The sequence below is a fragment of the Polyodon spathula genome, chromosome 11, assembly GCF_017654505.1.
Source record: "Polyodon spathula isolate WHYD16114869_AA chromosome 11, ASM1765450v1, whole genome shotgun sequence".
Lineage (NCBI taxonomy): Eukaryota > Metazoa > Chordata > Actinopteri > Acipenseriformes > Polyodontidae > Polyodon > Polyodon spathula.
Genome location: NC_054544.1, coordinates 14777032 through 14793372, shown reverse-complemented (window position 1 = coordinate 14793372; position 16341 = coordinate 14777032). Strand labels below are relative to the sequence as shown.

Genomic DNA, 16341 nt, shown 5'->3' with positions numbered 1-16341 from the left:
AGTGTATGTGTGTTTTGATGGCAGTATACATTGCATCATCTATTAAAAACATTGTTAAGAACTGGTTCTCTGGTAATGAAAAACGCATTTGATAAAGTTTCTATTTGGACTAATTTCTTCTTCTTTTGCTTGTATTTAAACCTCCCTGTTTTTCACAAACTCATCATGAATAATCAAAGTAGTTCTGAGTAGATTTGTTGAAATGTAAATGTTATGGTGGTTTATGATGAGATTTATTCTCAACAACATGAATGATGACAGTTAGCAGTGGAGACCAAGTTTAGACCACAGCCTACGTCTGTTAAACAGTATCTTTAAAAGTGTTCACAGTGTTTAGATTTGCTAGTGAAGTATTGTAGTAGCTTTTGAGATAATAGGTTGTTACACCTCAAAATATACCAACATGGTGCCTAGTTAATATTAACTGTCGAAAAGAAGTAGTCTCGAACCAGAGGAAATCTGTTAATAGCAAGTATTTTATGTGATGTTATAGTTTTGTAGTTGGAACACATAGATGTGATTTACAATATCAAGGACATTTGATATGGTGCCCGAGGTAATTATCATGCATTCTTGCCTTCACAAAAAGGAAACAGAACTACCTATATGGCATAATTAAATTAGAGTGTTACACCAAACAGAGGGGCTGGTGAGAAGTTGTGGACAATATCCTTCAACCACATGTATGTGACAAAGGAGCATTGAAAAAACAAACAAAAAAAAACAAAACAGAATGATATCAGCATGATATGAGAGAACACTAACACTGGGCCCAGGCAAGGAAATACACATTCATAAGGATTTGCAGTCCAAAACCTAGAAATGTACGATACCAGAACTGATGAAAATGGGTTTTTTTTACACTTTTTCTTCAGACTCTCTCAACGTCCATTTTGTGGAGTGGCTGCTTTAATGCATAGTAAAGGTATCAGAATATGCCTAGCGCTCAAATCACAAAATAAATAATGTGATCCTAATTAAGTCATAGAATAAGGTATCTGTGTAAAAACTGTTGGCTGTTCTTCCTCCAACAGCTCCCTCTCGATTTCTAGACAATTCAGTACTGACCTTAATAAATTAGAGTTATGCCACCATGTGCCCAGTATTGAACTGCAAAAAAGATTTCTCTTCTGAATTAGTAAGCTGTTAGTATAAAATAGTTACATTATCCTCTTCCTGAGCTTGGCATTTTACAAAGAGGGGTTTTCTCTTGGGAATGGACAATTTCCTTTTACCCTAAACCAATCCCAGTCCAATATATTCCCCCAATTATCTAAATGTAAATTGCAGGGAATCATCAAATAGGCACTTTTAAGGGATCACATATCAAATTGAAACCAATTCTGATGTAAAAGTATGTGTCACTAGCAGTTCAGTAGCAATATTGCTGAAGCAAAATTACAGGGCACAGCTACCATTAACCCTTTCACCTCTGGAATTGTCAATTACCACTAAATCCTGTGTAGCAGTAACTGACAGTTTCCAATAAAGCACATTCACCTTCAAAAATGCTTGAAACTAATACATGCCTGTGATATATATTTTTAAACTTGGCATAGTAAATACAGGATACTTTGCAGATTGCTGCTATTGTTTTTTTTTTGGGACATAATGTGCAGTGTACCTCCTTTTTATCCTATTTGGGATTAGGACAGCTATCTCCCAGGGAATTGTAATGCAGAGTTTACAAGGTGTGGTGAACCATACTTCTTTGAGACAAAAGGGCTTTGTTACATTATTTGTACTTGAAGCCAATATAAAGGCTATGTATGCCTCCTGAGGTAGCAGCAGCATGCCAATTTGACTCATGTACTGACACAGTCACAAGCTGGTCACATCTTCCAATAATTGCAGACTTGCATTGATTATTTGAATGTCCTGCTAGCAATCTTTATTATGGCAAACGCAATCTTTTTGGAGTCAACTTGACCTATATTTTATCACCTAGACTGTAAATAAAACTGACCTTCAAGGCATAGGTAAACAACTCAAGACACCGCACACACACACACACACAATATGTATATAGCTGTAGATATATCTTGTAATTTTTAGAATATAGTGTACATCCGATAAAATAAACAGTTAAAAAAAAAAAACCTCATTTATCCTTTAGAGACAACATTTTGCTGATCCTCTAACCCTCTGAAATGCAGCAATCTGATCTGATTTAGACTGAGCACAGCAGTACAGGGATTTTAAGAGCAAGAAGTCAAGATCACTAGAAGGCCACAGCGCTGACTCATGTAGGATATCTTTCCTGGAATAGATGGACTAAAGAGACTTTTATTTCTATTATTGATTTAAGGAGAATGAGTAATCATGGCATTGCTTTGGCAGTGAATGAGCTGCATGCTTTGTTGTTGCTATACATAGGAACTTAAAAGCCTGAATTCAATGAAATGGTTGATTTTTAAAAACAGATATGTTGTAAAACAGCAGGTTTTATATCCCATATCTATTACAATAATTGACAATATCAAATACGTATTTGTATATTTATCTGCACCATTTAATAGTGTCCAGTCTGATGTAAAACATGAATGTTTGTCTTTTAATTTATTATGTCATACCTGTTTTTTGTCATTTACTGATTTATTGTATATATTTATTCAGGGACACATACAATTATAACAAGTGTCACAAGATGCATTGCTTTTTCAATGTAGCCAGTATGGGCAGACATTGATGACAACTGTAATAAATCTCCATATTACTTCTACTATATACTATAGCAATAAGTTCCTATTGAAGATATGATTTAAAAATACATACAACATTAAAGTTATAAATGACCTATTAAAAGTGCATAACAATCAGCAATTTACATAATCAAGTTAAAGTACAATTTATATAAGTATTCAATATACACAGTTAAAATTCAAATACATCCTGAATAAATTAATGATTGCATAATTGATTACGTTTCAACTAAGCCTTAAGTTTATTACAAAATCCCTTTAGATCTTAATTTATGAAGGAAGTGAGTTCCAGAATAAAGTACCTCTTATGTGAAAGAGCTGTTTGGGCAAATACAGTTCTACAACTTTCCAATTTACAATTCCCACATACAGCTTTCTTTGTGAGCCTATTAGTATCTTCAGAGAGCTTTTTCATGAATTCCTTTAAGGGTGGAGTACATAATCTTGGCAAAGTTTTAAATACCTTTTTCGCATAAGAAAAACTGACATGTTTATCAAAACTCAGCAACTGGTACTTACTCAAAATGTTACAGTGATGGTATCTCACCAGCTGCCCTATACGAAATGTCATTTTGAATGCGGGTAATGTATTTTGTGGCAGACATATGTTTAGTTTAGAGAAAAGGTAGGACAGAGTGTTCCATATATGTGATTTATGTTCAATACTCAACAGCACAGTATATTCCAGCCACTGTTACTGCAATATCCACGGTGTTGGGCATAGTTTTTTTCGTAATGTATAGTTGTTGATGCTGGTTGTGAAATGGAGTGTTAGAATTATGTATTTTACAACCTTTCTTTAAAGAACAAACAGCTGTTAAAAAATAGTTAGCAGTTATTTTTGAAAAGTGTATTTATAGTTACAGAACATGTTTCAAGGTGTTTAGAGATGAAGACATAGACTCTGACCCACGTGGATTCTTGAACGGATTTTTGTTCCCACAGGCACTTAGGTAACTTCACCAGCTAATGGATATAAAAACAGTATAATAATATTATGGGAAGGCCTTTTACACCCATTGAGATAGCTAGGAGTGGTGAATGAGTTTTACAGGCCTTGGTTTGAATTTATTTCTTACTTGCCATTCATTTTATGATTAAACAGACATAGAAAACAAGCTCCATGTACCAAATAGTTAATGCTAGTCTGAGCAAAAATGTATTAGACATGGCCTCATTTCTAACCTTTGATGTAATTCAGAACTTTTACAATTCACCCCCCCCCCCCCCCCCCCCGACCCCCGTGCAAGTACACCATGTAAAGGTAATATGTTTGTGTTAAAAAAAATAGGAACACAGAGAACACAATTTACTAAGCAGGAGAGCACAGTATTGCCCAACATAAATAAATCAGTACAACACATAATTGGTAGTGCACTTTGTTATTTTCCTTATTTTGACTATTTTGACTTTCCTGTAAACTGACATGAATTCCTCTATTGATTCCCCTTTTCTGTTCTTTCATTTATCAAAGACATGCAATACCACCTCTTTGGCTTATTTGTATTTATTTTAATTGCACACATGTTTCCATTGTGGTGGATGGTTATTTACAGCAATGGTATATAGTCATACTCTCTATATGACTTAAAATGTATTTTTTTAAAAAACATGTATTAAAAATCTTATTGGCTCAGAGAAGGGCTTTAGACTAATTTGTAAATAAATCTCAAACAGTGTATGCCCTACCCAATCCCCTTTTCAAGTCAATAATTAACAACATGATGAACAGATTAGTGCTGACTTAGCTACTTCATCTTCTGCAGCTGCAGCATTCACAGTATATGATGTTTAAGCTGCACTTCATTATAAATTACTTATTTTTAAAGACAAATGTATACCAATTGATACCTTTTCAATTTTTTTTTCATAATTTGTAGTAAAAACAAAGGATATTTCCTTCTTGTCAAAAGTGATTTATTTCCTATATCCTTAAGACTGATGCAAAGGGATCGATTGGCTCTAATTACGTTGCAAATGATGATGCTACCCTTTTAATATAACCATACCCTGGAGCTGGAGTAGGCAATATATTGATATTGATATTTGTGTCACCAACAGTGACTGTCCAGTTGTAATACCTTACAAATTAACTCAGTGTATCTGGTGCCAGCCTCAGTTGCATTTTTTAGTGCTGCCCTTCCCATTATCCCATCATTACACCAGTCCGATAAATGTTAGAAAGGCCGTTTTGGTTAACCCCTGTACTGTGTTATCGCTGTGAGTCACGAAGAGGTTGTCTCTCTCAGAATGTGGGTTACATTTTCAGGGTAAAATTCTCAATCTACTTAATTAAAGGCCATTAAATAACAACAATACATTCGTGGAAAATCAATAAATTAACAAAATAAAGCACATATTTTGGATGTAGTGCACCACATCACTTTACACGGGTTAAACAAAATGTGTGCTTCGGTTCTCAAAACCTGGCTTGTGGGTACCTATACCGGTAATTAATATCATCACCAGAAGTTTATTTATTAAACCAAGTGCTTTTGTTGAAAGCAGAGCTTCAGCTGGTGGTGGCGCAGCATCATCAGAGGCAGGAGCAACTGGAGCCAGATTACTCAGAACATGACCCCAGCTGCTTAGATCAGCTCAGTCCAGTGACAAACGAGTGCTGTCATGGCAAGGGAGCCCTCCTGACCACTACAGAATGGGGCACATGCAACTTCCCTGAACCCAATGGCAATGAGCCTTGTGTCAAGCTGATACTCAGTACTGCGGAGCACCCAGACAGCAGCTGTACTGGGGGTAAGTTAATAGCAGTTCTAGCATCCTCATTCCCATCCATTACTCTTCTAATTGCCGCACCAGTCTGCTCCATTGTCAGATTCATGGGTGAATAAATCCCTTTAAGGAAGTCTTCGGTCACTGTCATCTCTGGGGAAGCATCAAGTCCCATCTGCATCAATAATTCATAGTTTAATAATAGGTGTATTCCATTTATTTATGTTTTTAATCATAAACCACTATTATAGAATCCTTTCAAAGTATTATTATTATATTGTATTTTGCAACAATTTTATGTCTTCATTTAACCTTTTGTAGCACCAGGTTATTTATGCCCAAACAGGACATTGCATGTTTATAAAACTGTACTGCCAAAGCAACATACATGTTTAGCTTTGATGGCAGTCTGACAACATATATTCTTACATGCATGTGTAGGGCTTGGTTTTGGCAGGGAAGGGGGGACTTAATAACCCATTTGCAAGCAAAAGAAGATTTACCATCCAGCCTGAAAATGAACCTAATTATAGCCAAATTTGTATTTGTAAAAGCAAAAGTAAGTGTGATTGGTCAGATGAAATGAAATGAGATTTTATACTATACATGTTTAATCATGGCAGATTGTCTTGTCAGGTGATGCTGTTGACATGTTGAAGATTAGAGGACTTTTTTCTGGTGATTAGGCAATACTGTTTCAGAAGCATATAGAGAGGATACCTTTGTCCACTGCTGTTTATTTATTGTTCTAATTAATATATTTATACACAGGAGAACCTTCTGAGACAACTTCACAACAGCAGCATGGAAAGCTATTGTAGCTGTCATCAGCCTCTTGACAACTTAGCACCAACACGTGTGTGTTAGCTCATCTGTGGTGTCTCCTGTTTCTATAATGGTGTCTATTTAAAGTTCACTGATTACTACAATTTTACCATCATTGCATTTTAGTTAATATAATAAAAGGTTTTACCTACCACTTGTCATTATTATTATTATTATTATTATTATTATTATTATTAGTAATAGTAGTAGTAGTAGTAGTAGTATTATACAACTGGATTATCATGACTTCTGCACTGCATTTTCTGATCCAGTTACACTATAATCACAGTGTGTTGTACACTAAGCATTTATTATGGCAAAGTTTATAGTTGCTTATAAAATAATAAAATAACAAAACAAACAACAGTAATAAAACTGATGTTTTTCTGTGTTTGATGCAGATATTACTATTAATTAACTGCATTGGTATTTTTATTAACCATTTAAAATATAGTGCAAGTACAATTCAAATGTGATCTAGGGGTAGATTCTAGATTTTCAATACATGCAGAATAAAAAGAAAACATGTTTATACTTCTTGGGTGAATTTGTGATAAACCTTATCCAGAACATGGACTAGCATCCTCAGTGATATAATTTACTACATTGCAATTAAGAAGAATAAACCTTTACAAAGAGCAAGCGTTCACCCTGGAGAGCAAAGTTCTATAATAATATTAATATTGGCTTAACAATAAAGAACATTGTTGTTAAAAAAAAAACAAAAAAAAAAAACACTAAAACCTTGTGTCCATAGACTGTTAGAAATGCATTACTCTTTGTGCCACTAGTCCGTTATGCTCTGATTAATGCCTTTGCAATGTATTAATCTTTACACTGAACAAAGAAAAAAAAAAAACTGGGGCATAACACTAAATCCAATGTTATGAAAAATGCATGCGGTACATAACAGCAAGCTTAATCTCTCTTTATGGAACCTGGTTGGTTGCAGATTCTATGCACTAGCCTGCTAACTATTTTATATACCAAAAGCAATGAACTTTAGCGATCAGAATCAGGACTGAACTAAAGCTGAATCACAGAAGGAGTGGGCTCACTTAATGGAGTTCAGGCTTTTTAGGTAGGACTGTTTTTTTTAAATTATATTGAAGTGCAGACAATGTTCTGCTTTTCCACTCCATGCTAACAGTTCTTAACCATACATAACCCAGTTGTTTCCTAATCAAAACCTAAGTATAGTCGTCTTTGTAGACACCAAGAATGAATTAGAGCCATTAAAGCTATGAGTTCAGGTACTTGAAAATCATGGGACTGTTCAATTAATCTTAACAGTGGCAGATCTATATAGTGACACTTACTTGCACTAGTTCAACAACTCTAGATGACATAGTGCATTGTAATAAAACTGTGTTTCTGTGTTTAATGCAGACATTACTACGAGGCTGTGTGGTCCAGTGGTTAAAGAAACAGGATTGCAACTAGCAGGTCCTCAGTTCACATCGCAGCTCAGCCACTGACTCATTGTGTGACCCTGAGCAAGTCACTTAACCTCCTTGTGCTCCTCTGTCTTGTTGTAAGTGACTCTGCAGCTGATGCATAGTTCACACAGCCTAGTCTCGTATCTTGTAAAGCTCTTTGTGATGGTGGTCCACTATGAAAGGTGCTATATAAAGAATATAAGTATTATCAAATAACCTCATTGGTACTTTTTTATTAACCACTAAAGAATAGGGTCAGTACAGAATTAAGGGTTAGGTTTACAATTAGGGTTATATGGTGCAAAAACATTTACACATTAAGTACATTGTAACGATGCCCAATGACATTGTAATTATGTTTAAGTACACATATATTTACTAAATAACTACTATGTAAATACACAGTAATTAATAAAAAGTAATAATAAAACGACTATAATAAAAAGGCCTGTGTATATAAATAAGTCTTCAATCTTGACTTAAAAACAGCAAGACTCTTAGCTTCTCTGACAAAAAAAAGGCAGAGCGTTCCATAATGTAGGAGCCTTATAAGAAAAGGCCCTTCCTCCCATACTATTAGTATTTACCCTTGGAATAACCAAGAGCCCTGCATCCTGAGATCTAAAATTCCACTTATGAATGTATGGGACCAACAGCTCTTGTAAATAACTGGATGCTAATCCATTAAGAGCTTTATAAGTTAAAAAATCAATTCGAAACTGCACAGTAAGCCAGTGTAAGGAGGCCAAGACAGGAGTAATATGTTGACCTTTTCTGGTTTTAGTTAGAATTCTTGCAGTAGCATTCTGCATAAGCTGCAAGTGAGACACCAAATACTTTGGAATACTTTGCATTACAATAGTCGATTATTGATGAAACAAGGCATGCATTAGCCTCCCAGCATCAGATACAGAACTAATAGATCTAAGTTTAGCTCTATTTCTCAAATGATGAAAAGATGCTTTAGTAATTTTTCTAATATGACCCTCAAATTTCTTGCTTCAAGTTTTAGATCTGAGGAAAGGCTGCTAAGATCTATTTTATATAAATCAACATTTTTTAATGGGTGCTGTGAACCCTCAAGCATGGCCTCCTTTTTTCAGAATTCAACATCAGAAAATTCCATGACATCCAACACTATATCCGCAAAGCAAGCAGCTAATAGCACCCCAGTAGAGGGATTGTCTGGATTGAAAAACAAGTACATCTGAGTATCATCTGTGTAACAATGGAAATTCACTCCATGCCTGCAGATAATATCACTTAATGGCAACATATATAATGAAAACAACAGAGGACCTAAAACAGAACCCTGAGGAACACCACAGACAACCTCTGACAAATCAGACTTCACCTCCCCGACAGAAACGTACTGAAACCAATCGGAAAGATAAGATCCAAACCAAGAATGGACACCACCTGTCAAACCCATTGAGTTCCCAAGCCGATTTAATAGAATGGAATGGTCCACAGTGTCAAAGGCAGTGCTAAGATCAAGAAGAATTAAAATTGAAGGAAAGCCAGAGTTGGAGCTGATCAAAAGATCATTTGCTACCCTAACAAGAGCAGTCTCAGTGCTATGTGCAGATCGAAATCCAGACTGAAACTTCTCAAATTAATAAGTAAACACTAAAAATCTGAGTAACTGATTGGCAACAACTTTCTCCAAGTCCTTGGCTAAAAATTTAAGATTGGAAATTGACATATAGTTGTTAATAACTGTAATCCAAACTGTATATTAACTACTGCAACCTTAAGTGCAGAGGGAACTATACCAGATGAAAGTGATTCATTTATAATTGTTAAAATACTTATATTAGCAACACTAAATACATATTTAAATAGTTCAGGATGAAGGGCAAAAGTGGTTTGTCTCATATGCCTAACTAACACTGTCAGCTCTTGCAAAGTAACCAACAAGAAAGCCTCCATCATAACTTTATCAGGTCTAGTTAATTCAAAGTAGGAGGATAGGTCCATAATAGAAGCAGTGTGTAAGATCTGATCTCTAATGTCAAGAATTTTATTTTAAAAAACAATATTATAGGTAGAGGTAATAAAAGGTGGATTTACTAATTTATCTATAGATGCAGAAAGAAATCTAGTTTTTTTTTTTTCAATCAGGTTAGAATAGTTTAAAGATCTAGCAGCGCGAGATAATGAACATGCAGTTTGGAATTCTTCCATCTGCATTTCAATGTATGACCATCATATTTTAGTTTCCAAGTAAAATCATTAAACCATAAAGTGCTTCTTTTGGAAAACACCCTCTGTGTTTTAACTGGAGCTATAGTATCAAAAATGTTAGCCATGGAGGTGTTATAGGTGTCAACAAACTCATTTAATGATACAGCCTGAGCAACTGGCAACGAATTAAAAGCCTCACAACACTTTATAGCTGTTAATGAGTTAACTACCCAAGTTTTAATTATACAAGCCTGGCTCTTTACAATTCAGGGTAGTTTAATCTCAAAATGAATTGCAAGATGATCAGAAATAGAAAGGTCAGAAGTTACTATATTTTGAACTTCAAAACCATGAGAAATCAATAGATCTAAAGTATGCCCATAATTATGAGTAGAACCTCTAACACACTGTACATAATTTAAAGAATTCTTAACCATTTGAATCAGTATCATTGTCCACATGGATATTAAAGTCACCCAATAAATGATATTGAAATGTATTCAAATGATGTAGAGAGCATGGAATTGAGCTAGGATCTGGAACATTATAATGAGATTTTGAGGACATGCAGGAAAAACTTCGGAGGAGAATGGCAAGACGGAGAAGACCCTGTATATTCAAACCCAGGGTCACATTGTTTGGGATGGATTGTCCTCTCCGCTTACCTCTCCAGCGGTTTCAGCTGTGATTTGGATGGTGGTCCCCCTCCTGTTCCTGTTGCATGCCTGTGCTGCATAGCGAGTTTCGGTTTTGTTTGCTTCCACACATCCTGCCACCTTTTCATCACCTAGGTGACTGTCCTGGTAACACTGACAGAATTGACTTTCTCCACTGTAGTGGATCATATGGCCTCTTTGGTAGCATAGCTGATGTTGGCTGAGTCTTTTCCAGATAACTCGGTTTCATGCTGAGTGGCCTCAGCCGTATGGACTCTCAGCTCCTCCTCAGGAAATGTTTCTTTTCTGTATGCCACGGGGTCTTTGCTGCCCTTCCTCTGACATATCTTCTGGTTTGGTTTGATTTTCTTGCTCCACAAATCTCATACAATCTCTGTTCTCCTAACTCACCTAATCTCGGGACTGTAAGTGCAGCTGCAACCCGATGCACAGGCAGCGGTCATTGTGACCTTCATTATCACAATTGAAGCCTAATATTGTGTGAGTGTTGAGTAATTTGCACTGCTCTCAAGCTTACATTGGCAGAAGTGCAAAATAATTGCCTGGCAGCTTGGATTTTGCAGCCACAACCGTTTGCACCTGCACGTATTCTTACATCAGCCCCGTAATATGCTACCTAAAATGTAATCTTAGGGGAATTAGACCATAAATTCTATATTTTCAATCCCTGTAATAATAATAAGGATAAAAAGTTATATTTATTATTTCTTGGGTTATGTTTGGTATATAAAGCATCATCAGGAAATATGAAATAACATTTACATATGTGAGTATATTTACTTAAATTAAATGAATTTAATTTAAAATGAGTAAACCTAATTGTATTTGGGTTTAGAAAAGTGCAAGCAAAATATGTGCTTGTCGTTCCGGACATCCTTCTATGAGGGTGTTTGTACCACAAACTGTGGAATGACCTAGGTTTCTCTCGAGGTGCCACAATAGATGGATCCTTGCTGTCTTTGTGAAAACAGAAACCATAAAAAGAAATACTTTCACTTCCATGTTACTTTAGGGAATTTTTTACCTCATATTTGAAAAAACAATGAAGAACCCTACATATGGTGTTTTTAACAATATCAGTATCTCACAGTCAAATGCACTCAATATGAGAAAGCTTCAGTGTTCCATCCTTTACAGATAAATCTTGTGTTATATTATAGATAGAACAAGTTATTCAATTTCAATCATTGAATGTGTGGATTCTATCTTGGGGTTTTAATGTATTACATCAACAAGCAGTGAACAGACATAATCCCCAAAATATAGTGATAGTGAGAGTGCCCTGCTGCGCTCTGGAAACACACAGCACGCTGTTAGAGACGGGTCAGGTGAGACCTTCTGTGAAACCAAAGAGGATCTCTTACCCAGTCCACTTTCAGCACCATCCGCCCTTTGTACCAGGTAGGGCCTTTTGGTTAGTTTTAACAGAGCATCGCTCAAAATCCTAAGTAAAAAGGAGTTTTGAACGATTAACAAATTCATTACTTATTCTGAATTCAATGGTAAAACTAAACACAATTGTTTACAGAGCACTTACATTACAGGATCGTTTAGAAACAACACACCATATGAAAAAAAAAAGCAAATCTTTCCTTGTGTCCTGTACTTTGACAATGTTATGTGTATGATGCTTTTCTCTTATGGCGTGTTATTCATGAATTATCACGACATTTAGCAAACTTTTAGAGGGAAAATAGTGGTAAATAGAAGTAATTTTATGAGACAGCAAGGTCAACATGAATATTATAGGACAATACAGTGTCTTGAACAGACTCCAGACACATAAGAAACAAGATCAATTTACAAGTATGTGACTGTTCAGTGTTCAAAATGAAACTTCAGCAACACATCCATTATCATCCATCAAGTACACAGAAACTTAGGCCTTTGTAACTTAAGGCAAACTATCACTGAGCTGTGTGGGATGGAAACTGTTGAAGGCAGCCAGGTTGATTCAGTTTCTTTGGTAAAAAAAAGCCAAAGCATTTATTAGCAGTTATACCAGGAGGGATAACCCTAGAAGGGATCAGCCCAAGTGCAAAAAGAACAGTAACAAAGCATAGAAAAAACACATTTAAAAATGTAAATGGTAAACAAGCTGAGGGATACTAAGCAAACATTTTGCAACACGAATAGTATGAATAGTGAGAGACAGTGACACAGGCTTCACTCAGGCACAGTGCTGCCAGCTGCCATCCAGGAATCCCATTGTACCTCTGAAGCTGCCATACCCCGTGCCATTTAGCTCTGGGCTTCTCTCAAGTCGAGATTGGCAATTATACAGACTTGAACTGATTTGTTATTTCTAAGCAGACATCACATGAGTTGTGTGTTTTTTGTCAATTTTAATCATCTCCAGTATCAGGGTGTAAGGAATAGTTTTGTTTAGTTGCCTGTTTTCTCCTCTGAATTGTTTGTCCGTTGCTGACAACTCATTCAACATCAGTTAAACGGCTCAGTTCCTCAGGCTATTTTTCTTTTCTGTTCTGCCTTTTTATGTGTTCATCTCTAATAATACAATAATTATTTTCTTCTATCTGCAACTTTATTAAAACTTCATTAATTACATATGAGTTGTTTCCAAAAAATTTTCAAAGTGTGTTTTAACAGCAGATTAATTTACTCACAGGTAGCCCTTTTTCTTTTCTGCATCATTCAGATTGTTTCAGCAAAATACATATCGGTATCTTACAATATTTTAATAGAAACAAGAGGTTTATTTCACTTAATTTAGTTTTGTTTATCTCCTTTCAGTTTTAACTGCTTGCTACTCTGACCTACGTTGTTACATGTACACAATGCACTTATTATTATTTATTATTTATTATTATTGTATTTTTTTTTACTGTAAAAAAAAAAAAAAAAAAAAAAAAAAAAAAAAAAAAAAAGTGATCACTGCATAGTAATATAAAAAACATAAGAGACCATAAGGCTACTTTTAGTATTTGTTATCACAGTGTTAAATGTCATGTAGCCATTTTTTGTTTGTTTGTTCTATTTTATCCATAATGTTTATTGTCAAGTTGATTAACTTAAAATTGTCTGAACTAGATTGGTAACGGACAACGAATGGGGTAGCAATGGTTAAATGAAAATGCAGTCTTAATGCTTAACAAAAATCTCCATGGGGTGCCGTTTAATAAACTAAGCAATAAGCCATCACAGGGTGTGCGCTGTTGTCTAATATCACATGCCTCAGGTGTGATGTCAGCGCTCCTATTCACATGTTATAATGAGTGTTATTGTTCTCATTATTTGAATTCCTTGGTGGAATTCAGTAATTAAGGACGTGGTTGGAACAAGGTGCTGGTCTGGTTTTAGAGGTATCACTAAATCATTTTACTGATTATACCTGCAGGGGGTTCAATTGTGCATCAATGCTTTAGGGTTTTGTCAGAATGGCTTTCTTTAATATGCATCAACAGCCAGTTTTAAAAGGATGTTCGATGTACAAAATATGCAAAAGTGATAAACAAAAAATCTTCAGTTAGTTTGGAAATCTTAAACATGTTGACGTTGGTTCTTCTTAACTAAGCAGGTGATAGAACACATATGTTGTATGTCATTTCCAAAAAAAAAAAAAAGTTTTGTTTATATTCTATCTCTGTCCCTGTGTTACTTTAGAAACAGTATCCACTTGTTGTATTCCTAAATAATGCAGCAGTCAAAGTTAGCACTGTTCCCTAACCTGTTCCCTGTCAGATTTCAAATGGAATAATCCATAGTTTTGAGACAGGGGCAATTCAGGGGCTCCCAGGTCCTATACATTAACCTACTTGTGTTTTTCTGCACACTGATTGGACACACATTCACTGGCCAACTAGTTGAAAGGTTGTATGCCAATTAAATAAAGAGGCGACTTTTCACAGATATCTAGTATTTTTTGGTAAGAGCATATACTGCATTAGGAGTAATCATGTCTTCTGTATTGTACAGAGTAAGTCAGCCTTCTCTACAGCTTTGTTTTTCAGTATCCAACCTTTTAAATACCTCAGTAATCCATTTAAAAAAAAACTGCCTTGCTGCTGGCAGCTGATCTTTGTTTCCAGGTGGCTTGACAGCAGTACAGCTGTCACTTGATTCAAGGGCAGCAGTCTGTTAATTTTTCAGCCACTTCCAAAATCTATACTGGTTCTAATGTAGGGCCAAATGTTACTAGAAGAGGATGTATGTCTTCCTCACAGAAATATGGCCAGATGAATCTGTGGTGCTTGAGGATCACAGTCTTTGCTCAACTCTGTATTGACAAGTCAAGGCAGAAGAAAATAAATTAAAAAACAAAAGACAGCTATTGATTTTCTGAAGCTATTCCAGACAGCTTGTCTGAATACACAATCCTTTAAACATGATCTCGTCTTTCTGCATTTCTGCAGGGGTGAAGCTTATGAAATCGCAGCAAGAAACAGCGTTCCCCGAGGAAGAAGAAGGAGTCAATGATAAACAGGAAGACAGGACCCCGTAGATGGAAATGGGTGTCTTAATGGAAGTGTTTCCACTTTCTGTTGTTCACTCAGTTAAATGAACTGAAAACCTTTTTCACATCATCTCAGGACTGATTAAATAGATCATTTCTTACAGCAGAGCACTAGAAAACAGGCTTTTAGTCTGACTAATTTTAATCGAAAGCTTTAAAGATCCATTACCCCTTTCCTCTGCAAAATCAATAATATAGTTCTGGATCTGATCATGCATATATATATATATATATATTCTGTGTTAAAGTCCTGATCTTAACAACAGTACTTCAATTTCTAACCTTTTCTAAGATAGCAACCCAACCTAGCATAGCAGCCCATTCCTTTTGCTTTTACATTATCACTGGTATTAATTTTGGCATCTGAAAACAAATTAGTAACCGTTTAAAGACTGGTTGTTTATGACCTGTCATCTACAGCCCATTTTAAGCATATAATCTACAGTACCTTTTGGTTGTTCTGTGTAATAGTATTGTCAAGATAGTAGAAAATGAAGCTACAGTATAGTTTTAGAAGAAAAAAAAAACACCTGCTGATTTATTATTTACAGACACATGGAATGTATTATTTAATCTAGAGCATAAACATAATTTTAGTCCTTTGTGCCATATTTTAAAAGCAAATGTCTCTGATTTCGATGTTGGAAAAATTGTGTTTAAATGTCTTACTTTACATTCGAACAGTGCTTGCTGGTGTATATACATTTTTTTCCTGATAATTCCATCAGTAAAATAGGTTTTTAAAGCGTAAGACAGATAACCCATACTAATGATAAAAATCCTCTTAATTAAAAATTCAGAATTGCTTGTTTTCCTTTACACCACATATCACTGAACAACTTTCCATTAGAGTCTGCTGAGAGAAGAGAGCTGAAAAGGTTTTGGTATTTATGATGAATCTTGGATGACTGTTGGCTTATCATAACCTCTTACAACCTCACTGTAAAGTGCCGAAGCTTGGAGTCTTTACATATAGAATAAGAGTTTATTCACATAAAATGATGGGATGGAACACTAATTGCTTCCCTGTATTTTTTGATAAATATAATACTATATGTTTTAAATATGGTTATTTCGCACTAGAGGCCAGGTGATGCAGCAAAATGGGAGATAAGAAAAAATACATTGTTTGTGTAATGATTTCCATTACATGAGAGTAGATGTTAAAACTTCATGCTGATTTGAAGCTGGCTCTTGCCAAGATAAGCACCAACTAAAATGTAGCTTAACAGTAAACTAAAGTGATCCATCTGCGTCTCTATCCATTTGCGTTTCCTTCTGTCTGATGATGTTGATATCCTTCTGCC

At 35.4% G+C, this 16341-nt stretch overlaps 1 protein-coding gene across 3 annotated transcripts in view; it reads left to right on the top strand.

Annotated features, from left to right (window-relative positions):
• Nucleotides 1-16341, top strand: part of LOC121323685 (protein phosphatase 1 regulatory subunit 1C-like) — a 32057-nt gene extending 15716 nt beyond the window's left edge. The window contains exons 5-6 of one of the 3 annotated variants that reach the window (XM_041264878.1): nt 5211-5456; nt 6204-6417. In XM_041264878.1, coding sequence (XP_041120812.1) covers nt 5211-5456; nt 6204-6253 — 296 coding nt within the window. In that variant the 3' untranslated portion in view covers nt 6254-6417. Of the gene's footprint in view, nt 1-5210; nt 5457-6203; nt 6418-14933 lie in introns of those variants that run through there. The other 2 variants (XM_041264877.1, XM_041264879.1) reach the window with 2 other exon arrangements.